Below are 26,240 nucleotides of genomic sequence, written 5' to 3' on the forward strand. Positions count from 1 at the left end.
GTAGAATGACCCTGGGCAAACCTTTCCCCGTTCATTCAAGTGCCGCTTTCTCACTTATGTGTTATTCTTTCTGGTAAATCAATTCTTGTTGTAATGGTTTTATTTGCATTTAGTTTTCATCTATTATTTAATGATTACTAATGAGGTACCTCATGTACTAAAGGATAGTCCAAGGTGTAGAGTATAAACTCCATGAACACGGGCATTCACAGATCTAAATTCCAGACACAGTTTCATTTACAAAACAGGAATAGTGTATGACGGCAACCACATATTAGACCAATGGTTCTCAACCTTCCTAATGCTGCAACACTTCAGTACAGTTCCTCATGTTGTGGTGACCCCCAAACATAAAATTATTTCATTGCCACTTCATAACTGTGATTTTGTTATTCTTATGAATCATAATGTAAATATCTGAAATGCAGGATATCTGATATGGCCACGGCTCACAGGCTGAGAGCTACCACTCAGTAACAGTACTGGCTTCGGTTATCAATGCCATCACCATTCCCAATACTAATACACACAGTAGAGGCTATCCCCATTTTTACAAGTGAGGAAATCAAAGTCGGGAGACTTTAGGACCCAAGATGGAAAAAATCAGCTTTATTTAACTTAAGTTATCCTGTGAGCTTAGGTTTCTTTTTTTAATCTATATCCCAAATCCTGTCAACTCAAATCAATTCTCAACAATAGCTGAAGAGTGTAAAAGAGAAATCAAAAAGAAAGCTTTCTCCACAATTATGTTCAGAACTCACAGGTAGACTCAAGGCAGACTTGACATGACAGGGACCTACTGAATTCTGATTTTAGGGAACACATAGACTACCCAGGAATACAACACCGAACCCTGATTTGCAGAAACACAGTATTAACAGAGTTCTACTGGAAGAGCCGAAGTTAACCTGTAAGCCCCACTTGCCCAGGTATGCTGGGGGCTATGGTTCTTGGGAAACAACAGGCCACGGTTTTCTTATCCTAAACACCAGATGTGCTTGAATGGATATGGGTGGGAGGTATGTCGGCAGGAAATTCGTCAGGGTGTATGCTTACTCCTGATTGGACCTGATCAGAAATTTGATTGGCCCTATGGTTTTCCTTTTTTAAGCTTCTGCAAAAAACGTGACTCATCACCATTTCCTGGGAACCCAGGGATGGACCTGGCCAGAGTCCATCACCCTGGTCAGTATTTAATTAAAGCTTGCTTCAAATATGGCTCAAACTTGTAGACCTGGATTTTCCCTCTTGAACCTCGGGTTTAACACTACAGCAGCACTAAGGGTATTCAGAAAGTGAAGGAATAGGCCACCAGAGGACCAAGACCTACACCATGACAGCACAACCTGAGTGAGTGCCTTGGGATACAGAATTATACCCTTTCCTGCCTATAAGTAATTCCATAGTTTGAAAAGCACGGACTTATGTAATAATCCTGTAACAGAACATTTAATCTCTTTCTACAGTTAGCAAATATGAGGTTCATATGACCAAATTTAGATGACGTGTTTGTGCTGTGTAACAAAAACACCCCCTTTAAGAGCTTCACACTGGGGGCTGGAGAGATGGCTCAGCGGTTAAGAGCACTGAATGCTCTTCCAGAGGACCCGGGTTCAATTCCTAGCACCCACACGACAGCTCACAACTGTCTGTAACTCCAGTTCCAGGGTACCCGACACCCTCACACAGACATACATACACTGATGCACATAAAATAAAAACAAATAAATTCTTTAAAAAAAAAAAAAAAAGAGCTTCACACTGTGTAGGTCTGGCTGGCCAGGAATTCACTATGTAGACAAGGGTGGCCTCCAACTTACAGGAATCTGCCTGCTGATTGCTAGGATTAAAGGCGTGACCACCACACTCAGCCTAAGAAAAGAAACTTTTATAGCCGACATGTATAGAAGATTCTCTGTTTTAAATATATATGCCGATGGCGGTGGCAGCGCACACCTTTGATCCCAGCACCTGGGAGGCAGAGGCAGGTGGATCTCTGTGAGTTCAAGCCCAGCCTGGTTTACACAGAGTTCCAGGACAGCCAGGACTACCCAGAGAAACCCTGTCTCCCAAAGCCAAAAACAAAGAAACAAACAAACTACATATGCCAATAACTTCTGCCAAGCAAATGACTGCTGGCGCCGGGTGGTGGTGGTGGCACACGCCTTTAATCCCAGCACTCGGGAGGCAGAAGGGGGCAGATCTCTGAGTTGGAGGTCAGCCTGGTCTACAAAGCAAGGTCCAAGATAGCCCAGGCTACATAGCAAGATTGTCTCAAAAACAGGAATTAAAAAAAAAAGTGTAAGAAAAAGTAAAATCACTTTTAATAATATATTTAACTCAATATATAAAATTTTCAGTGTATAATTTATAAAATATTAATAGACATTTTAAGCTTACTATTATTTTTAACTTATTATTACTTTTATTTCACAGAAGACAAGTGCGTATTTTACAGTTACAGTACAGCTCTACTCCAGGTGCTCAAAGCTACGTGTGGCTCAGGAATCAGTCGGGAAATTCTAAGAACAAAGGTTTCAATGAACCGAAGGCTCCAAATTCCTGCCATTCATGCCTAGCTAATCTGGTAAGCAATTAAGACAGAAGGGCTTTATTCACCTCCTCATTGATTGTGTATCAGAGCAAAGCTGTGAAGCTGAATGTGTTCGCAAAACCGAAACCCCTATCATCAAAGGCCAAAAAAACACCAACAACAACAAAAAAAAAAAAAAAACCCTACGAGTTAAGATTATCTGGGAAGAGTGAAAATTTATTAATGGAGTACCTACTATGTCTAACGTTCATTCATAAAAAAACAAAACAACAACAACAAAAACACTAACAACCTATTTCAGTCAGAGACTCCGGAAGAGTCGGATTCAAACCCAAGTAAACTAGCTTCCAAACTGGGAAAGTGCTGGAAGCTCTTTGCTGCTGCTGACAGGTTCCTCTGGTCGTGAATCCACACAATCTTCCTTTGGCCAATACCACCTGCCACCCCGCCTCTTCTGGCCAACCTTAGAGAGGAACAGTAGGCTGGCTTAAAAACGCTTCTTGCCATCTTCTGGGCAGCTACAACATAATTTTAATTTAGAGCTTTACTTTTCCTTCATTGAGTTCTCACATCCTTCAATATATTTGAATAAATGCTGCTCCTTTGTTTGAATAAACTTTACCCCACCCCACCGACACCTCACCACGGCCTCCTCCCTGGGTCCAACACATTCTCTGTCCGGCTTTGATATCATTATATAAACCGCTTTTCTATCTCACCACTGCTTCCCTGGGTTTAAGATACTCTTCAGCTTTGATATCTAAGCTTCCTCCCTAGGGGATCTCTCTATTCTCACATGGTTTGAATAATTAATTAGTTCTCAAAGGACTTCCCTGGAGTAATGGCAGTATTGCTTGGGAACGAGTCAGATGCGCAAAGCCTCGAATGCACATCAATGCTTCCGGAATGAGAAACGGTTCGGGTCAAACCCAACCGTGTGTGTGCAGCAGCCCCAAGTGATGCTTCTGGGTGTGCACAGTGAGACCACTGCCACACGGCTGATGAACTTGAAAGCCTATCTTCCATGTCACACCTCTCCCCTCGGCTAGCCTGGACATGTCTAGTAAAATGGTCAAAAGCATCTGCTTGTATTTTTTAAGAAGATGGGATTAAATTCTTCATATTAACACAATTAATATGAAGAATAAAAGCATATGCAAAAAACCTGTAAGATCTTATATTTCTACTCTTAAGTACAATTTTATACTTTTTAAATAATTTTAATATGTATGTGTGTCTGTGTATAGACATGTGTACATGAGTGCAGGGTCCCCCAGAGGCCAGAAGAAGGTGTCATATCCTCTGGAGCCATAATTAAAGGAAGTTACAGATAATGGGAGCTGGGAACCAAACTCGAGTCCTTGGGAAGGGCAGTAAGTGTTCTAACCACTGAACTGCCCCTCCAACCCTTTAAGGGTATATGACATTTCTAATACAAAAGATTTCAAATCCATTATGCTGTTTGATAACAATCATGACAGGAAAATCTCTGGGAATGACTATACATATTTATTGTAGAAAATGGATCTCAAAGGACATTTAAAATGTAATATTTAAAGCTCCACTAATGGGCTGGAGAAAATGACTCAGGCATTTAGAACACTCGCTGTTCTTGAAGACAACCAAAGTTTGGATCCCAATACCCACATCAGTAGCTTACAACCACTATAACTCCAGCTCCAGGGGATTCAAAGAAAGACCTCTTTTGGCCTCCACAGTCACACGTGTGTATGCATGCACATGCGAGCGTGTGCATACACACACACACAGAGAGAGAGAGAGAGAGAGAGAGAGAGAGAGAGAGAGAGAGAGAGAGAGAGAGAGAGAGAGAGCGCACTCCATTAAAACTATTAAAGTCACCAGGTAGTGGTAGCACATGCTTTTATTCCCAGCACTTGGGAGGGAGAGGCAGGCCTGGTCTACAACAGGAGTTCCAGGACTGCCAGAGCTATTACACAGAGAAACCCTGTCTCAGAAAAACCAGAACCAAACAAGCTAGGAAAGCCTGCTGCCTGCTAAGCTTGCAGTCATCACCTTGCACTGTTCTGCACACACGGGAACAAATCCCCTCGCTCTGCTCTGTTCTTCCCATCCCTACGACTTCTCAAGAGGCATCACTAAAAACCCGCCCGTGTGTCATCCAAACGTAATACGGCCACTCGGGCCACACCCTAAATAGGGTTCAGGCCGAAGAGTTCCGACAATATAAAGTGTTATATTTAAAAAAAAAAAAAGGTAAATAACGTCAGACACCTAAAATGTCACCTTAAATATAATGCATTCATCCATTTATAGTTAACATGCTCATGATAAACTTTCAAATGGTAAATGACGTCAGACATCTAAAATGTCACCTTAAATATAATGCATTCATCCATTTATCGTTAATATGCTCATGATAAACTTTCAAATGGTAGAACCATTGTCCCCTCTCTCCCTTCCTTTTCCGCTCTCCCAGCCTCTTTCCCTTGAGTATGGTAAATGCTCTCACCTTGAGCTACACCTCAAGCCAAGTACTAAATCAACCTAATATCTATCCACCGGTAAATGACTAAAGCATGTAGCACATATACACAATAAAATACCATTTAGCCACTTAAAAAAAAAAAATCTCACAAAATCCTGACATTTGCAACAAGAATAAAAATGTAGAGTTAAGGATAGTTACAGAGACGGTGCTGGTAAACCAAACTAAGGTACTCGGTAAGACTGTAAATGCTAGTAACAGCTGAGCCATCTCTCCAACCCTTAAGTATAGTATTTTTAACTTGCAAAACATTTTAAACTCATTATAAAAAAAACCAGAACTAGAAAGTAGAAAATGTCTCTGGAAGGATATTTTAAATGGTATAGAAACAGTAAGTGTTTGAATAGCTATGTTTGAGATCTCAGAGTATTCTGAATTTTTCTTTTAAAGAACATAAACATTTTAAACATAATATTTAAAATAAAGCCCTAAATGTGGTTCAAGGTCAGAGTAGCTTTTTTGGAGCTGTGTCTCAAATGTCTCTGGCTGGCCCCAAACTAATTACAAGATGAACTTAAACTTCTCACCCTCTTGCCTCTATCTCCTGAGGACAGGCATGCTCCACCAAGCCCACCTTATGCAGCGTTGAGGATTGAACCAGTGTTTCATGCATGTTAGACAATTACTCCACCAACTGTACTGCATCTCTGGTCCCAGAGTATCTTTTTTTTTAAGCTCCAAAGTATATGAAGGGGAGGAAAGAAAGGAGAGAGAGAGAGAGAGAGAGAGAGAGAGAGAGAGAGAGAGAGAGAGAGAGAGAGAGAAGGAGGGGGTTAGGAAGGAAAGAAAGAAGGAAGGAATGCAGGCAGGCAGGCGGGTGTATAAGTTGGTAATCATAGTAACACATAAGCATCGGCCAATTCCCATGTGCTGTTGACTTTGGTCATTGCACTCATCACCTACACAAGACAGAAATCCTTCAATTTCCAACTTAGTTGAAGGGGCAGTTCACAAACCCTTTTCCCAAAAGTCTGAAAAATGTATACTTTGGGGTTTGAATGGTATCATTTGTTCTATACCCCAATAAGTATGAAACAGATTAAAACAATGAAAGAAAAGATCTAATTTCTTCTCTGATTTAAGACATCTTTCCATGGAATGACTACACTATTCACAGGGTTCTGTTCTAGAATATTATTTTAAGGTGTGTTACTTTTGTTTATGTTGCATTTGTTTAACTCTGTGAAGCTGTGTTGCTGTGACTGTCTAAAACACCTGATGGTCAAATAAAGAGCTGAACGGCGAGGCAGGAGAAAGGATAAGCGGGGCTGGCAGGCAGAGAGAATAAATGGGAGGAGAAATCTGGGAGGAAAAAAGAAGTAGCCAGAGAAGGAGAGGAGGACTCCAGGGGCCAGCTACCCAGGTACACAACCAACAGTGGAGTAAGAAAGAAAGGTATACAAAAACAGAGAAAGGTAAAAGCCCAGAGGTAAAAGGTACACAGGGATAATTTAAAGTTAAGAAAAGCTGGCTAGCAACAAGCCAAGCTAAGGCCGAGCATTTATAATTAAGAATACGCCTCTGTGACTCTGTGTGTGATTTATTTGGGAGCTGAGTGTCAGGCCCCTCAAAAGAGTTAAACAACCACAGGGTTCTAAAAAAAAAAAAACCTCTAATTTTGTTTGTTTGAGACAAGGTCTGACAGTGTGAACTTGAGGCAATCCTCCTGCCTCAGCTTCCCAGTGCTGCGATTACAGACATAAACCACCACAAACCAGCTTCACTTTTTTTTCCAAGGACGTTGTATATATACAAAAAATATTTCAATTTCTCTTCTTTGCAGATATCTAACTTGGAACATTCTTCAGTCCATAACCACGCTATTAACTTCTTATCTCTAAAACAATTTTCACCAGGTCCAAAAACAACAGAGAGTAAGTCTAACTGGAAAAAATTTATTTTGCCGACAGATAATTATACTTGGTTCAGCTTCCTCCCATCCTTCAACTCACATACTTCCCACTGCTAACCCACATTAAATTGCTATTTAAACTGCCAAATATTTTAAGATCTATATATAGTTAGCTCAATAAACTTGTCTCATCTATTGTACCATAAAAATTCCAGAAGTCAATTAAAGTACCAATTTTTAAGTACAGGAAAACTGATTTCACATTTCCTCTCAAGTATACACAAGTAAGCAATTAAGAAGAGCGCTCGCTCTTCATTCGCAGCTAAGGAACAAGAATTGAATTTTTATTGTGCCTAATTAATCTACTCTTTCCACTGCACTAACATGCGCCTCCCTCTCTCCATTTCACTCCACTCCAGGTTTTAGTCTCTGAGTTTTATCCTGTATGCCTTCTGACAACTTCCTGTCTTTACTCAGGAGTGCTCAAATTGGGGAAGTAATTCTGGAAGCAGATTAAACAGCTCAGATTTTTAAGACTAAACTGTAGCAAAGCTCTACATCCTGTTACAGAGTCTGGTTTTTTTTTCCCCCTTCTCCTATGGAGTTAACAATAATCTATCCCATAATAAACAGGCCCTTTAAACTATGCACAGACGTTATCTTGTTAATCTTTACAACGTTTCTATAAGGAAGCTGAGCGGTCACAGCCTCTAACTGTGAGGATCCTGTCCTTTTTAGCTTCCTCAAGCAAGTTTCTTAGATTATAATGTTACTTGATACTAAAGCAAACGGCCTGTAAGATGCAACTCCACCTCAATAATTCAAGACAGCACAGCAAATGGATCAGTGGCCTTCCTTCACCTGGAGAGCGCTCTCAAGTAGGGCGTGCTTCAACAGAGCTTAGTCCTCTAGCCACTCTCTCATGTAGTCTGTCGAACAGATCCAGGAAAGAAGGATTCTAACTCCCTGTAAAAAGACATAGCTAAATGGCTAATCTAAGAAGGTCACTGATGTCTAAAAAAACTGCAATCAGAGTATCTCCATTTTGCAACCACTAATAAAAATGGACCAAACCCAAACAGCTCCAGAAGCACAGGCCAGGCACCACAGAGATCCCGGAGTCCACAACATCAAAACAACTTCCGTAATACCACTATGTACCTGGCCCTCTGACTCCCCCCACCCCACCCACTCTCTCAGGAATGTATATCAAGCTGCAAAGACTCCATGACATATGATTTCACAACAAACTGAGTATGATGCAGATAAGCAATGATGGGAATCCAGCTGTGCTCTGCAGCTGGAGAGTAAAGACACAGAAATGCAGAACATCGGTCTCCAGCTTCTGTAAATACATGAGACAGTTTATTCCTGCTACTTCTAAATAACAGAAATCTCTAAAGTTTATCAGTCTTGTGTCTAGCAAGACAAACACTGGTAGATCTAGTCATCTTTAAACACGGACCAAAAACATCTGAGAGCCCTCAGTAATTTGTAAGAATATGAAGGGATCCTAAAGGTAAAAAGTTTGGTGACAGGTGTCCAGGCAACTCACTGGTCACGGCAGACGTCACAGAAAAAGACTGGACCCAGACCGCCATTCCTCTTAGAAAAACAGAGAGCCAACTATGAAAAAGCCATCTTCCCATAAAAGCAATGACTGAAACTGTGCTTAAATCCAGTTTAAGTCTGGCCTACAATTTCCAGGAAATAACAAATTCCAAGGGGTGCATTAAAGTTTAAGAGAAACACTACAGAATAAATGACCAGCTCTATTGGACCACCTCTATTTAACAAATAAATCGCAAAGGCAGACAGATAGACTGACAGACAGTCAGACAGACAGACCTGCAGTATGCAAGACCTTATTTGGTCAAAATATAAAACCAGAAGACACACATGGAAATCTGAATTCTGGATGGTCCATCTTAAGGGATTATTTATATATAATAGTGATATAGTGGTTACGTAAAAAAAATGAGTATATATCGTTCACAAATTCATGGTATTTACAAGTGAAATGTTATGAAATCTAGGACCATCTCAAAATAATGGGAAAATGGGTGAAATAAGATTGGTCATAAATTGCTAATTATTAAGAGTTAAACTGGCACACCTACATACAGGTTTTTTTTTTTTTTAAATACCATCTTGTTTCCTTTGCTTGTTTGATTTTTCTCAATAAAAGTGTGGGATTTTAATGTTCCCAGCAACAAGAATATTTACTTCCCTAGGGTAAGTGGAAAGAGTTCAGCTTCGAGCCTGGGGCATTAAAGCCAGCAGAAGTTCAGGTGGGAACTACTTCGGCTCCGGGGCATCTGGAATGTTCTGTGTCGCCCTCCCTTCTACCCTCTCACTCTCTACGCCTGACTGGAGAGGAACCTGAGAGGATGGGGTGGGGTGGGGGCTGAAGAACCAGGACAGGGGTTACGGGAATGCACTACGCTCACTAAAGAGACACAAGCAAATTCACACAAGGTTTCTGGGTGCCACTCCCCAGACCACAAGAGGAACGATTCAGGAGACAAACCCAGGGGTAAAGACCATGGTACATATTAAGATAATTTCTCCTGCCTTGACCTATACATTTCAGACACTTCAAAGACCCTGTCTAGTTTTGTTAGAATGACCTCAGTTTTGAGATACTGGAGGACTAGCCCTAAAAGCTGGTGGCTGAGGTGTGCACAAAATTTCCATTACGGGAGACACTACGTAAAGTGAGCGGAGGCCAATGACCTTAAATTCAGGGTTTTACTTATGCACACTGATCTTAATGCAACTTAAAACAAAAGGTAATTTACACACACACACACACACACACACACACACACACACACAAAACCATGCAGAAGTCTCAGAACTTCCTCTGCAATGGCAGGAGAAAGGTAAACCCTGTTGCAGGACAGGGTTATGCCTAGTCATCCAAATTACCTATATCGTCATCAGACATTACATATTGATGATTGGTTCAGGGCCTGTGATCTATACAATCATAGACTTAAGTAACATAGACACAATGATAATCATCCTAACTGGTATTTTTATCGTCTCTCTTTAGTGAAGGAACTCTCAAGTATTCCTTTTTTAAAATGCCTAAAGACACATGGAAGAGAGACATATACTGAAACTGTTATATACGTTATTTATATATAAATAAACAGCTATTCTGTTCTTCCTTTTCACTGGGCTGCTGCTAAAAGGGAAAATATCAACAGTTTTAACCTAAGACTACACAAGATGGCAAAAACAAGTATATCAAACAAACTTATGTTTGACATAAGACAGTATTAATCACACTTTCTCATTACTTAAACCACAGCAACTTGGGGGCGGGTGTTTCCCTTCATTTTAAAAATCATCAAGTTTTTAGTTTGTTTTATTTTTTATGTCTATGAGTGTTTCGCCTGCCTGCATGTCTGTGTACCACCATGTGTTGTCTGGCGTCAGAGACCAGACGCGAGCATGAATTCCCAGAATTGAGTGACAGTCATGAACTGCCATGTGGGTGCTGGGAACCAAACTCAGGTCCTCTGCAAGAACAGCCCGTGTTCTTTGCCACTGGGCCATGTCTTTAGCCCCTGTTGGCGCCTTCTATAACCTGTGTTCCCATGGATTATCACGGAGTCAGGTAATAAAAGCTTCAAAAACCAAACTATCTCATCCTTGTCCTGGACCAAGAAAAGACCGTACAAGCAATGCATTTTACCACCCTATGCATCATTATGACTAATTTCTTTTTATTTATTTATTTTTTTTGGTTTTTCGAGACAGGGTTTCTCTGTAGCTTTGTGCCTTTCCTGGAACTCCCTCTGTAGCCCAGGCTGGCCTCGAACTCACAAAGATCCACCTGGCTCTGCCTCTCGAGTGCTGGGATTAAAGGCGTGCGCCATCACCGCCCGGCATGACTAATTTCTTAAAGGGCAAAACAAATGCCCACTGAAATTTCTTCATAGGAAAAAGTATTTATTTGTTTTCTAAACTATTAGTCAATTATATTCTAAAAATCCACATTAACTCAACATCATCATCATCATCATCATCATCATCATCATCATCAGGCTTCCTGAGACAGCAAATATTACATGGGGATGATTTGCATAATATTACATGGGGATCAATTTGCATAATGCCAGAGTAAGAGCAATGGCTGTAACTGACTTGTTCTGATGGCCACACAGATTGTTGACAGGTATTTCCTAACATTCACTGTTAAAGCTGTAGCTCACAATTTTCAAAAAGAACTAAGTTTCACTATAAGTTTTAAGTGTATTCTCAACATTTGTGATTTTAGAGAACTCTAGGAGGAAAAAATTAAATATAAATAAAATCATTACTCCACCTGGATAGCGATCCTATTCTTTGACAATTCTTCTTCATCTTACATGGGCAAATAAATTCTGAAGAAAATTCTCAAGGAAAAAAAAAATACTAACAAAAAGAATTACCTTCCAGACTCAAAGTTAGCCAACCTACAAAGTAAACGCTTTTGTGCTCACGAGTTTAAACTGTAATTCAACAAAACGCAAAGTGACAGGGAATGTAATGAAAATAAGCAGCTCTGGGTTCAACCACAGCACTACCAAAAAACAAACAAACAAACAAACAACCCAAAGGGTCAAGATAACTTCAGTCACGGACCATGCAGCTCCCTGCTGCTCTTTACCTGTCATGACCCTTTCCCTGTCTATCTCTTTGCGTATAGGCATCACTCCAGGTATGCAGACCTTTCCCATACGCTGCATACTGCAGGATCACTCCCCTGGAGCGTGTTCTGTGCTAACTACCAGAACTTCCCCCTCAGCTCCTTCCTTTAATTTCTACACAACTGGTCCATTCCCCAAATTCAGATCTCAATTGTAAAGCGTGGTTTCACAAAAGGCTTCCCTGTCAGCCTTGAAACAGGCCAGCCACTCTGGAGACCTCTCTCTTAACTACCTGGCTGTTTAGGCCTCTCCACAGTACTATAGCAGGATTTTCTATCTGCTTTCAATCATACATACACACTTCTATCAGAATCATTTTAAACTTACACCTAACACACACACACACACACACACACACACACACACACACACCCCTAACTTTTTTCTATAAAATTGAAAACAGATAGGCAGTAAAGAAGGTAATAAAATGTTTCCTCATTTGCACATAACTAGTTTCAATTTTAACATTTTCATTTACTTCCTGTCTCTACACTGCAGACATAACCCATCTGAACACAGCAACGCACAATCCCTAAAAGAATTCTTTCAAAATACATACTAAACCACTATCCCACCTAAAACCGTGATCCGTACTTCCTCAATACTGTGAAATACCCAGTTTGGACCTGGAGAGAGTAGCTCAGTGGTTAAGAGCCCTGGCTGTTCTTCCAGAGGACTTGGGTTCAATTCCCAACATCCAACTGGAAGCTCATGACCGTCTCTAACTCCAGTTCCAGGGGATTCTGGCCTCTGAGGACGATGCCCACATGCGGTGCAGACATATGTGGGCAAAACACCCAAAATAAATAAATAAATCTTGCCGGGCGGTGGTGGCGCACGCCTTTAATCCCAGCACTTGGGAGGCAGAGGCAGGCAGATCTCTGTGAGTTCAAAGCCGGCCTGGTCTACAAAGTGAGTTCCAGGAAAGGCACAAAGCTACATACACAGAGAAACCCTGTCTTGAAAAACCAAAAAATAAATAAATAAATCTTTAAAAGAGAGAGAGAGAGAGAGAGAGAGAGAGAGAGAGAGAGAGAGAGAGAGACAGAGAGAGACAGAGAGCGAGAGAGAATAATTTTCTCAATTACTCTGGCCAATGCTACATGAGCCAACCCAAGCCTATTCCTGTCAGATACTGTCCATACAGAGATAGAGGGGAAAGCTAGTCCTCTGCCTCTGCTTGCTGGCATGCCCTGCCTGTCCCGTTCCCATCAGCTTCACCTGGACGCTTCTTCTCTACCATGGCAGCATTCCCTTCGGGTAGCATCAGCGATTAGCCTTCTTGCGCCCCTGTCCCTCAGGGACCCCAGCAGCTGACAGCTGGAGGCACCATTCCAGGGTCTGAGTGCGGGCCCCTCACTGAGAAGCCCAACAGTGCCCTCGTCTCAGAGATCTGCATTTCAGCCCACGGGCCTCTGAACAAGCCTCTAAATGTTACCCCACTTTAACTTTATCCCCAGAAACATGCAGAACCTTTAACTGTGGTTTGCACTACTACAAGCCGAAACTGTGTCCTTTAGCAACTCGTTCATGTGCCAGTAAGGTCTGGTTCATCTTTTCTGGTTCGCAGTTAACAATCCTCTGAATTAAATTCCCTGTTAATAATACGAACTATGTCTCTCTCCTAACTAGAAACAAAAACTGAGACTATTCTCTGGCTCCTTAGTAAGGATCTATTAATATCAAGCTAAACAACTAAATCATTCTGATAGAGATTTGATCTCTGAGTGCAGAAAATAGGAGCAGAGAGTGAGCGGAAGACTGTGTGTTAGTATTCTGGATTTTCACCCAAGTACCTCAGATATGAATAACATTAGAACTTCTAAAACCTGGGGTCCTGGGTTGTAGCTCGGCTGTAGAGCACATGCCCCACCTCTGCGAGGCCTTGGAAACATCCCCAGCGATGAAAAAGAAAAAAAAGAAATCAACTAAGATTCAAGTGAATAAATAGTATCATCAAAAACCCGAAAGCATGAGTTACATGAGGGTGTCGGGTTTGCTCAGGCTTATTGTAAAAGGTGACCGTCATCCCGTTGTGCCGCTGGACTCTAGACGAAGTACCAGAGAAGACAGACCACAGCTGGCAATGAACTTCGGAAATCAGAAACTCAGAACGGCTTCTCTTCTCTGGGTCTCGCTGTTACAGCTGAACGCAGGTCAGAATGCTAGTCTCAAGATTAGTGACTGAATGTGTGCAAAGCACACAGGACAGACGCAGGCCCACGAGGCACACAGGATCAGCTACTGTGAATCTGACTTGTTCGTTCTAAATTACAACCCCCCCGAGCTCATCCATGGTCAACATAATATTTATAATCCACCTGTAGTGTGAGTGATTTTTTGACTTAAATTGTTGTCTTTGAAATGATCAAAGGTAATGACTCAAGATAATTATAATCTTTCCTGTGTACTCCATCCAAGTGAGGACATTAGGGGATAGTTAAACATACAAGGCGGAGAGCATGTCAATCAACTGCATTCAACTACAGTGTCACACAGTGTCCCCCAAGTTGAGGATGACCATTACCTCTGGATCAATCCCCTCACCTCTCTTTCCTCCCTCTGTTCTGGTCACCAAAGCACAACAGCTGAGCTCTCACAACCTAAGGGACACATCTTGGACACTAAGTGCTCCTGCAGACGGACACGTACCTTACACCTAAAGTCCTAAGTCATTTTTTAAGTTTTTTTCAGCATTCCGCACCTCTAATCTCACCTATTATTACTCCTAACGTAACGTCTATCTCAAGCAGGTTTGCTCCTCTGGCCATTCTGCTCGTCAGATCTCAAACTCTCTTCCTCTCTGACCATTTCTTATCAGTCCCTCAAGAAGCGTCTCACTCTTCTCTCTCTGCCATCGTGAATCATATGCCTGACTCGGCTTCCCACCCTGTCTTCTCTCGAGACTTTCAGAATCAAGCCATGGCCGGCCAAGAAACAAATGCAAAATCATCCTCTTCCCCAATGGATTTGGGTGAAAATTGGTAGCAGAATTGGGTACAAACTCCGAGAAAAGACACTGGGTACGTAAGGATTCACACATAGTGGCTTGACTAAGGGTTGAATCAACGTCATCGATCCCACCAGAGGAAGCTGGATGTCTGGAGACTTGGTCATGTTTAAATTGGGGGGTCTGACTTGCTCTTATCTGTTGCACATGAGCTAACCAGTTTGTTCAGTAATAAAATATAAAACCAGAAGGAGGAGGAGGAGGAAAAGAGAGAGAGAGAGAGAGAGAGAGAGAGAGAGAGAGAGAGAGAGAGAGAGAGAGGAGGGAGGAAGAGGCTGGAGAGATGGCTCAGTGGATAAACAGCTATGTAAGCAAGAGGAGCTGAGTTCAGATCCACAGTACCCAGTAAAAAACTGGGTTTGGGGGCTGGAGAGATGGCTCAGTGGTTAAGAGCACTGGCTGCTCTTCCAGAGGACCTGGGTTCAATTCCCAGCACCCACATGGCAGCTCATAACTGCCTGTAACTCTAGTTTCAGGGGATCCGACACCCTCACACAGACATACATGCAGGCAAAACACCAGTGCACATAAAATACGAATGAAATAAATCATGTTAAAATGTTAAACAAAACAAAACAAAACTGGGTTTGGTGATGCGTATCTGTGACCCCAGCACTGGGGTTGGGGAGGGAAAGAGACACCCCGAGCTTGACAGCCAGCATAGCCTAGGCCCCAAAATGACAAGTTCTGGGTTCAATGAGCAATTGTCCAAAAAAATAAAATAAAAGGTCAAGAGAGAGAAGGTTCTGCAAGCAAAAGAGTGTTTGGTATGCAAGCTTGAGGACTTAATTCGAATCCCCAGCACCCACATCACAGACAGCATGGCTACATGAACCTCAGTGCTGGGACAGAGGGAACAGGCAGATCCTGGGGACTTGCTGGCCAGCCAGCCTAGCCAAAAATCTGGGAGCCCCAGGTTCAGCGAGAGACTGACTGTCTCGGGGAGTGGGATAGAGCACAATAGAGCGGGAGAGCTGACATCCTCCCCAGGTCTCTGCACATGAACGTGCAGGAGTGCACACTCACACACATGTGCAGCCTGCCTCACATGTACATCATCAGGCACTTGCACACATGAGACAAAGTGAGTCTCATTCCTAAAACCATGATTTGGAAAAGGCCCCGAGTTCCTCCAAAGCACACGAGGGAAACAAAAGGAGAGGAAGGAAAATGTGGAGATGCTGCACAAGCAGCAGCCAAGAATGCAGCAGAGACCCGGAACGCGACAGAAACCCAGAACGCAACAGAGACCCAGAATGCAACAGAGACCTAGACAATGCAACAGAGACCTGGAACGCAACAGAGACCCAGAACGCAACAGAGACCTAGAGAATGCAACAGAGACCCAGAACGCAACAGAGACCCAGAACGCAACAGAGACCCAGAACACAGCAGAGACCCAGAACGCAACAGAGACCCAGAATGCAACAGAGACCTGGAACGCAACAGAGACCCAGAGGGCAACAGAAACCCAGAATGCAACAGAGACCCGGCTTTCACAGTCCACGGAAGTCCAAACTCAAGAAACAACAGTAAGCTGTAAACTTCCAAGTGATTTATGCCCAGATCATATTCTGGTAATTAAAAGAAGAAAACCGCATTAATTTTATTTATTCATTTATTTGTGTAGCAGGGGAGTGGAGTGTGCATGCCACGATGTATAGGTGGAAGCCAAAAGACAAGTAGCAAGGGTCGGTTCTCTCCCCTCACGTGGTCCTAGGGAGCAAACTTGGATTTTCAGACTTGGCAATAGGCTCTCTTCCCTCTGAACCATCTCACTGGTCCAGATCCGGGACATTTAATATCAGCAAATTATCTTCATCTCACCTCCAAAGTCATTCACAAACCTATTCATTATAAAGTTACATTTGTGTCGGATTCTATCCCTGAGTCTTTGTCTGTCTCTCTCTGTCTCTGTCTCTCTCTCTCTCTCTCTCATTTTTCAAGACAGAGTTTCTTTGTATAGCCTTGGAACTCACTCTACAGACCAGGCTGGCCTCAAACTCACAGAGATCCACCTGCCTCTGCCTCTTGAGTGCTGGGATTAAAGGCGTGCGCCACCACCTCCTGACCAAGCTATTTTCTAACTCAGAAATTTGAAATTCTTTCTCTTTACCACGTGTCTATTATTTTATACTACTTTATACAGTTCATTAATCTTCAGGAGATTTACCTGTTCCTGAACAAAGAGCCCTCTTCATAAGGATTTCACACTAGACAGGTAACCTTTTTCCTTTCCAAAAAACTAATGAGAGTTATTGTATAAACAGGTATGGACAGAGAAAGGAAGTACCCTGCCAACAATACGCACAAAGAGCAAGAGCATCAGCTGGATTCCTTGGCCTGCCTCTGGATCCATCCCAAGCTGAGCCAGTCATTCCTCATTAACTAACTGTTCTCCACCTGCTTCCCACCACAGAGTCCCCACATTATCAAAGCCACCGCTGTCAGAACAGATCCGAGGTGTTTCCAACAATGACAACCAATGTGTGCGCGCGACAGCCAAACAGATCTGAAGTTAAGACCTAGTCCTGCCGGTACAGCCTTTGGCCAAGACACACAGCTTCTTTGAGGTTCAAATTCCTTGTCTTGTACAAGGATGGAAAAAACCCACCTTGTGAAGAAATAACATGGGGAAGGCCCTGCTCTGAACTGCACAGACAATAATCTACGTATGCAAAAGCTACTATCTCCCTGGTCTGGAAGAGAGGTATGCATTCTTAACGGCAGAGTCATATGTCCAGCCCCAAAATGTGTACTGAAAAGGGACGGATTTAGGATGCGACTTTTATTCATGTCCTCAAGCACCACCCTCTGAATGATAATTCTGTTCTTTGCGACAGAGATTTACATTCTTTTCAATACTAAAATATTCTGCTACTCTGGAAGTAATAAAAAAAATTAATTCATACATTAGCGATTTCTCAAAGAAATACTAGTTTGTTGACATGTCCATAGATAAGTTTAGTCTTGAATTATAGATTATAAGACAGTAAACATCAATTTTCACCCTATTTCAAACTCAATTCTGTTGGGGAATATTATTAAGGTGTGTTACTGTGCCTTTCTGAAACACCTGACGGTTGAATAAAGAGTTGAATGGCCAATAGTGAGTCAGGAGAAAGGATAGGCAGGACTGGCAGGCAGAAAGAATTAATAGAAGGAGAAATCTGGAGCAAGTAGACAGAGAAGGAGGAGGATATCAGGGGTCAGCCACCCAGCTATACAGCAAGCCACAGAGTAAGAAATAATGAAAGGTATACAGAAATAGAGAAAGGTAAAAGCCCAAAGGCAAAAGCTAGATGGGATAAGTTAAATAAAGCTGGCTAGTGACAAGCCGAGCTAAGGCCGGACATTTATAATTAGGAGTAAGACTCCGCGTGTGATTTATTTGGGAGCTGGGTGGCGGGGCCCCTAAAAAAGACAAAGAGTAAAAAACAACCAACAACACAATTCTATTTTTAGTAATCCTACACATTCGAAACTTGGTGTTTATTACAGATCTGAAAACAAACGGATCTACAACCTACACTTTCACATCCATTCATCCCAGCAAAACCCTAACAAAACAGTGACTTTCAAAACCTAATGGTCCTATTTCTTGAAATTCAATACAAAACAACACTGCTTGAAATGCTGGGCTTGTAGATCCTAGCACTCTGGAGGCAGAGGCAAGAGGATCTGTGGGAGTTCAAGGCCAATGAGGTCTACATGGAGAATTCCAGGACAGCTAGGGCTACAAGAGAGACCCTGTTGTCTCTGGAAAAGGGAGGGAGGGAGGGAGAGAAGGAGGGAGAGAGACCAAAAAATTATTTGACTATCTCTAAAAACATCAAAGCAGCAAATCAATCGCTAAGATCTGAACTTGGAGCTATTTCTACATTTGAAATACATAGTTTTGCCACGTTTAGAAACCGGGTGTTCTTATAGAGCTCACGCGTACGGTACCAGAAGTATTAGGTCGGCTGCAGAACTGAGACTGACCCCATGGCAGCTAGTGTCATGGCTCTAATACAACTGTCTAAAACAAGCTGCAAATTCCCTCTCCTCCCAGCATGCAAAGAGTCAACCGCTAGTCCACCAAGCCAACAGTCTAACAGGCTAGAGTACGCAACAAAGGAAAACGATGCTGCACCCAACGCAAGCTGTGATAAGAGGGTTGGAAATCCAGTAGAGAGTCTGACCTGCCAATCATTAAAGGCATCCAGACACGGATTTCGTGCTTTCCCTTAATCGGACGTAAAACATGAGTGACAGTTAAGTTCTAGTCACATATAAACTACATAGTAGATACTTTTCCTGCAGTCTAGGCTGTTGATAAATGCAGGACAGGGATCAAAATGGATGCATTTTGCATTAAACACATGGCATTATATAAATATTTCAAGTGATATAGACTTCCAGGTAGATCACGTTATCTCTGTTTAAGTATCTATAAAAAGTTTTAAGAGAAAAAAAAAATTACCATCCTTGTATCAAGTCCACCAGACAACAAGCAGTTACCAATGTAATTTCTATGACTAGCATGTGAACGTTTTTATAACCCTTTGGTTTTACTGAGACAGTGTCTTCCGGGAGAGGTCAGGCTGGTCTCAAACCCCCTCCTCCTGCCTTTGCCTCCTCAATGTGTCCTGCTTACCCACATTAATTTGTTAGAATCACATAACAGGTCTGCTAGACAACCAGTATTAAGTTTCATTTGATGAACCAGTGAAGGAGAGGCGATTCAAGTCAGCTCTCCTCAGACCTACAGTACACACACAGAATCCCCCAAGAACATGTCAAAACACAGTCTCGGGGAACTCCCTCTACCCAGGTGGATCTGGGAAGTCTGCACTGAAAATAACAGTTAAGTGTCACCCAGGTGGTCTGTCTCCCACCCAAGCCACATTTTTTAAGGTATCACTTTTAGCTAATACCATTCCAGCTTCAAGCAATCAAACAACTCCATTGTTTTCTCAGACGGATCAATACTCTCAAGTGGTTATGTCACCAAGCTCTGTAGGTCTCCACGAAAGGTATGAAAAAACTCAGTATCAATGTAACACATTCCATTCCATTAAATACCTCTAACACCAAATTCTAGCATAAACTATTGGTGGCAGGTGCCCAAGCTTTAGAAAATGTAGAACTAAGGAATCCATCATTATTTCTTTTCTGTGAAACACAGGAAAGATTGATATTGAATTACTTAGAAGTTATTACCCTGTCACAGTTTGAATACTATTGCACTTTACTGAGCGGAGAACTAAAACCTAGCCAACCACAGGTCCCAGGACATAAAGAAAATTCCAGATGAAAATACAAAAGCATTTATAGAGCACAGCCCTAGGGATACATGAAAGAACAGACCTGCCCACTCTTACTTCTTTTCTGTTGGGCATCAAATAGAGGGCCTCGTGAATGCTATCAAGCACTCTAGCGATGAACAATGGACTAGGTGGGTCCCTAGCCTCATAGTGTACACTTTTAAAAGGATGCATTTTATGAACTGGGGATCTCTCCATTTTTTTTTTCAAAGGAGGGAAAAGGAAGCTGAGAAAATGGCAAGCCCCAGTATTTACCAACAATTGAAACTGGGTGAAGCCTTTTGTATCAGTATTCCTATTAAACCCTCCAGGCAGATTAAGAAATACCTTTTGGTATTCCCATTGTGTTCCAGACTGTTGACTTCTCTATGTGATGAATCAGGAGAGACATTAACAATGACTCAGAGATGGGGAACACTTGACATGAGAATGGCGGGTGTGTGTGTGTGTGTCTGTGTGTGTGTGTCTGTGTGTGTGTGTGTGTGTAGTATAAACACTGAGGTTGCTTAGAACATTGGGCTTGCTATATGAGAAGCACCACATCCTAATCTACTTGTATTTCTAAGGTTTACCAAGAAGAACATGCCCCATGCACAGTTCAGCAAATGCATTGAGTAACTGCCGCCTCGATGGTGTTCCCGTGAAAGTGCTCTCTATATTAAATGATTCTCCAGCCTCACCTTTGAAGGTCTGAGTTCAAATTATGCAGTAGCAACACCATCTTGACAGGGAAAAAAATTATCATTTAAGTAGTATTAAAGCATACATTTTTGAATTGCGAACAAAAAATAATTTCCTGTTTCTCATTTTGCTAGCACCCTGGTGTTAAAAAAATCTCCTGAAGCAAACTAGAGAGGTTCTGAAGGCAATCTCTGAGCCTACAAATTTGGCTCTGTTTCTATTCAGTTCCGAACCCTGACAGGCTTTCTCTTTCAAATGCCCAATTATCAAAAAACAACTTTAATAAAACATGAAGGGTAAAAGCTAAGGAAATATGCTAAATAATGCAAGGTTAATTCCTTAAAAATCTGTTTTTCTGCCACACACACACACACACACACACACACACCCCACAAGAACATTAAATACTGCTCTATCACTTCTACACAATCTTCTTGGTCAGTACATAAAAACTGTCACGTTTGTATCTATACAATCCTGAATCATTTAAACTCTACGCCTCTACTTTCTACTCTGGTAACAGGGACAGAGGAGCCTCGTAACAGGGCTGCCATGACCTTTAAGCATTTTAGCCGATGACTAGGCAAGTCAGAGGTTTAAATACGCACTGGCTTTTAACACAAACCAAGTCTTCATCGGTAGCTACCTCTACGTATGAAACAATCCTAATTTCTATGGCAACTGTCTCCAGGTAGTAGCTCTGTAAATAAAGCAGATACGCAACTCTCTCAGAAGTCCTCAATGTCGCTTCCTGCTCTGAAGGAGGTATACTGTGTAGGGGTGAACCTATACACACCATTTCTACCATGTCTCCTTACTATGCTTGGGAGGACCTGTGGACAATGCCTGTGTTCTAGCCACATCTCTATTCCCAGACTGCGACCCAATGGCTCTTAACCCTGACTCACATTAGAACTACATGGGGAGTTTATAAAAATATTAATGCCTGGGCTCCATCCCAAACCCATTAAATCACATGGGGAGTGGAGGGCAGGAAGGGCCAGGAATCAGCAGGGGAAACATTCATTTTAAGTTCCGCACATGATATCAACAGGCTGCCAAAAGGCAAGAACCACCACACTTTGACACTTAAAATACTGCATTTGCGTGCAAACGTCCATGAGACTATGAGGATGGATAGACAAGGTTATGGAAATAAGTAGGACTCAACCCAAGAGTCTCATCTTCCAAGTTGGTCCCAGCTCAATCATCTCTTCCCTTTAACCGCACAGCATGCTAAATAAGTAACCGGCCACAGGCTGTGTTCCCATGCTTTCACACTGGTAAGCCAGGGCTGTTCTTACATTTCTCCCTGGATTCAAGCCTTGCTCTCTCCAAATATATACTGCGTTACTCTTCTTTCACCCAGCTTACTTAGACAATGCAATGGACACAGGCATATAACGATCATTTGTCGGATATGAGAAACACAGACAGTAGGTAGTATGCCGTGTCCTAATTATCCAATGAGAGCTAGTCACTACCCCCACACGGGATAAGTAGAAAACGTAAAAAGCCAGGGGAAATTAAAACAAAACAAAAAGCTAATTAATGAAAACTCAATTTTGCCTCATTCAAGGTTATCTGGAAATTTGGACATTTATACTCAACTTCCACAGTACCTGCCCTGTAGCCTATCCCCTACTGGGTAGTTTTAGCTTCTAACCCCTTTCCTCTCTAAACTCTCTCCTAGTTGATACTGGGATGTCTGGCTGTAGTCAGGTGCCTCTGCAGCAATATAAATAACACACTAGAATAATAAAGCGTGTTGGTGAAAGCCAGAATGGATACGCCACACGGCTGTTTCGTGTGTACATTTTGGGGGATGGGAAAGGTACTGGTTTCACTAGGTATCCCCAGCTGGCCTCAGCCACATAGAGATCTACCTGCCTGCCTCTGCCTCCACCTCTGCAGTGGGGTTGAAGACATATGCCACCACAGCCACCAAGATGTGCCTTCTTGAAGGAGCAAAGATAATCAGCCACTGAAATAGGTCCTCTAAGCACACGACGCCAGGATGACCTGGAATAAACTTGTGTGGGAATACTGTGTGAATGAATGCAAGTCTCATTCGACAGTAAACAGCATACTGCTTTGTGTCATCACTGACAGATCGGTAGTACTCAAAAGTTTATAAAATACAACTCACTAAAACAAGAGTGCTCTAAGCTACGGCACACGCAAACCCCTTCTGCAAGTGGCCTTCACTACTGGAAAGCATGGCTAAAGCATGGCTTGCAATTCTAAAACAGCAACAGCCTAAAAGATACAAAAATGGTTCAGCTTCAACGTCCTGCAATATATATTCTGCAACTGTTAAAACAATCTAAGAAAACAAACAAAAAAAAAAACAAAATAAAACAAAAAACCTTCTAAAATTCTAAAACTAAGGGAAGGAGACACTCGAGAAGTATGCCTGCTAATTAGATACCGTGGTAAAATATGACCTTGTTTTGTTGGGGCCCACAACAGCTTGAAACAGAGCCATGGTTACCACTAAAAGAAAGCAATCCTCAATTCCCTATTCAATAAAAAAAAAAAAAGGTTCAAATTCCACAGACAAGGGGGGAAAAAATGGTACCCTGGGTTGTTTGTTTTTAAGGAAGATTAAATTTAGGAGTTGCCAACACCCAAACGAGAAACATTCCAGAATATTCGACCCAATCGCAGTGGGAGTATTCTACATTCTCAACACTGTGTTTCCTCACTCAGAGGAGGACCCACTAACAAAGGATGTTTCTTAAGCTCTCACAAGATACACCCTACTTATTTTCCCTGGGTTTTTCTTTTTCTTTTTTTTCCTCTTTTAAAGTAATTAAAAAAATAATTTTAGCACAAGCAGCCAGACCAAAAAAAATGAAGTTCAACATCTGCCAACATAGTTCCCAAAATAAGACCCCTGTCAGATGAACCATGAAAAAGGAGTAAAAATATGACAAGTTCTATTATTTGGACCATAAGCTGTTTTTAAAAATAAAGCTGAGGAATGTAGTCTTTCCAAGGCTTTGTCTTCAGTTCCCCTTAATCTTCACATTTTTACATTAAAAAAAAAAAGGAACCTGGAAATTTGATTACCATTCTTACGAATTCCTTTGAAAGCAACTTTAATGAGTAACAGATATCTTGTACAAGTAGTAAACCACAGAGGACAGTTGTTCCTGCTGATAAAAATCTCTGAAACATTCACATAAAAACACAAAAACAGGCCCTACAGAGACATACTCTGATTTTCTAGGTATGGAAATCATTTTAGTACTACTTAAAAAAATTACAGTTCCTATATACTCCTTACTACAAATGACTTAAACCACAATTAAAGTTCGTAAATTGGTGGGGGTTGGGGGTGGGGGAGATAGCCTCACCAAACACTATAACCTGACTGTGGTCTCAAAGGCTCCATCTTCCTGCCTCAGCCTCGCAAGGCTGGAATTACACCTCTGAGCCATGATGCCTGGCTTTTCATGTGGTTTTGTGTTGTGTTCTTTAAGCAGTGCTGGAGATCAAACCCTGAGCCCTTACTTAATGCACGCTAAGCAAACGCTTACCACTGAGCCACACGCCCAGCCCCAAGTTAGTAAATATTTTAACAGTCACTTAATGGCCAACAAGGGCCAAGAATTAAAGAAGTTGTGGGTGGAGAGTAAAAACTAAAAAGCCACTGAGTAAAGATGTGGCTTCCTCGGGTGAAACCACTCCCCCCAACCCCACCCCACCCCACCCCGCCCAAACCCCAAACGGTTTGGAGCAGCTTCCTTTCAGGTAGATTGGAGGCGCAACAATAACACACTTGGGTAAAAATCTTGACACAGTCCTCTAAGAGAATGCCCCCATGCTGCCTGAAGACATGTTTTGTGAAATGCCAAAAAATACCCCCCCCAACAAAAAAAAAAAAGCACACCTCCCACAAATGTTTTCCCGATTATTAAATACCTCAAGAAATCCCCGAGCCTCCAGAACGGTAGTTGCGACAGCATCCCTACTGTCCCAAGTATCGCTTGGGCCGGGCGGGGGTGGGGGTGGGGTAGGGCGATGTAGGCTACACTGCAGACTTTTTTGTGGACACCCTCATCTCGGGTTTACTGCCAGATAACGCTGCCTGAGCTACGATTGCTAAGGCTGCGCTGTCTTTACAGGCGCTGTCCTTGTCAACACGGCTAAGGGAAGCGGAGATCAAACAACCTGAGAGCCCCGAGATGGACACGTGGGAAACCAGAATACGTCATCCCCTCCACGAATCGATTTTCCTAACCGATCATCCACCCCCTCGCCCCCCCCCCCCGCTCCCCCCGACACACGGAAAAGTCTAGGCTGGCCAATCTTGGGGACACACAAACTATCTACTTATCACTCTAAAGTTAGCAACCCGGTTCCGAGATCGGAAAAAAGAAAAAAAAAAAATGAAAAAGCACGTGTCCTAATCTGGGTCGGAGGAACTTCCTAGGAATCACTGGCTCCAAGTTAAAACTCCTCCATCGCGGCTGAAAGGGAGGGAGGGAGGGAGGGAGGGAGTGGAAGGGACCTCCGGGTCGAGGGAGCTCCCTGGTGGAAGACACCGGAGGAGGCGTCCCCGGAGCTCCAGCACCGCCCCGGGCGCCCGGCCAGGCTCACTCACCTCGGCGGCGGGGATGTTGACCACGCCGGTGGAGCGCCGCTTCTCCCGCAGCTTCCTCTTCTCGATCTGCCCTTTGCCTTTCCTGGCGCTGGGCCCCGAGCTGCGGCCCTTCTCCGGGGCACCGTCCGGCTCCTCCTCGTCGCCCCGGGACGCCGGCGCCCCCGCGGCTGCCGCGGAGGTCGATCCCTCATCCTCCGGCCGCCGGGTGCTGGGAGCCGCGCGGGGGAGCGCGGAGGGGCCGAGCGCGCAGTTGAGGGCGGTGGGCCCCGGGGCAGCAGGTGCGGCCGCGCCCGCGGGGCCGTGGTTGAGCTCCGCGGTCCCGGCGGTGACGGCGGCCGCCGATGGGGACAGCTGCCCCGCGGGGGACTTAGCGGCCGGATCGCCGCCGCTGCTGCCGCCGCCGCCTCCCGAACCCGGGACGGCGGGGTTCTGCTTGGCGCGCATCTTCTCGCGCTTCGCCTTCCACTCCTCCAGGAAGTCCGTGGTGGTGGTGGTGGTGGTGGTGCTGGTGCTGCCGCCGCTCCGGTAGCCGCCGGTCGCCATGTTCCCAGAGGGGCCGGCGGGGGCGCCCCTCTCGCCGCGCGTCCCGACTCCCGCCGCCGCCGCCGCCGCCGCTTGCCCGGGGAGCAAGAATGCAAGGGGGGCGGGGAGGGGGGGAAGACCGCGCGGAGCGAGCGCGCTGCCCGACCGAGGAGGATCTGCGGGGAGAGCACACGGGGCAGGGGAGAGAAGGGGAAGCAGGGGGGCGCGGCGTCAGGTCCCGGGACAACCGCAGGACAGCGATCGCCTGCACCCCTCGGCGTACCCGCGAGTCCCCCCCCACACACACACACGCCCCCAGCCGACCAAGTTTGCACGGCTCACCCTCCTCCGTGCACCCCGAGATCTCCGACCCCGGGGGTGGGGGGGGGGGGAGAGGAGAGGAGGAAGAGGCGAGCCCCACCCTCCCCCGACCCGACCCACCCCGGGGGTCCGCGATCGCGCACCGGGGA

General features: G+C 43.7%; 1 protein-coding gene across 1 annotated transcript in view; it reads right to left on the minus strand.

Moving 5' to 3' along the window:
- Pawr (pro-apoptotic WT1 regulator) overlaps positions 1-25,791 on the minus strand; it is an 82,895-nt gene extending 57,104 nt beyond the window's left edge. Inside the window, exon 1 of the mRNA XM_059245576.1 lies at positions 25,249-25,791. Coding sequence (XP_059101559.1) covers positions 25,249-25,791 — 543 coding nt within the window. The remainder of the gene's footprint in view (positions 1-25,248) is intronic.
- Between the last annotated feature and the right edge of the window lie 449 nt (positions 25,792-26,240).

The sequence above is a fragment of the Peromyscus eremicus genome, chromosome 18, assembly GCF_949786415.1.
Source record: "Peromyscus eremicus chromosome 18, PerEre_H2_v1, whole genome shotgun sequence".
Taxonomy (NCBI): domain Eukaryota; kingdom Metazoa; phylum Chordata; class Mammalia; order Rodentia; family Cricetidae; genus Peromyscus; species Peromyscus eremicus.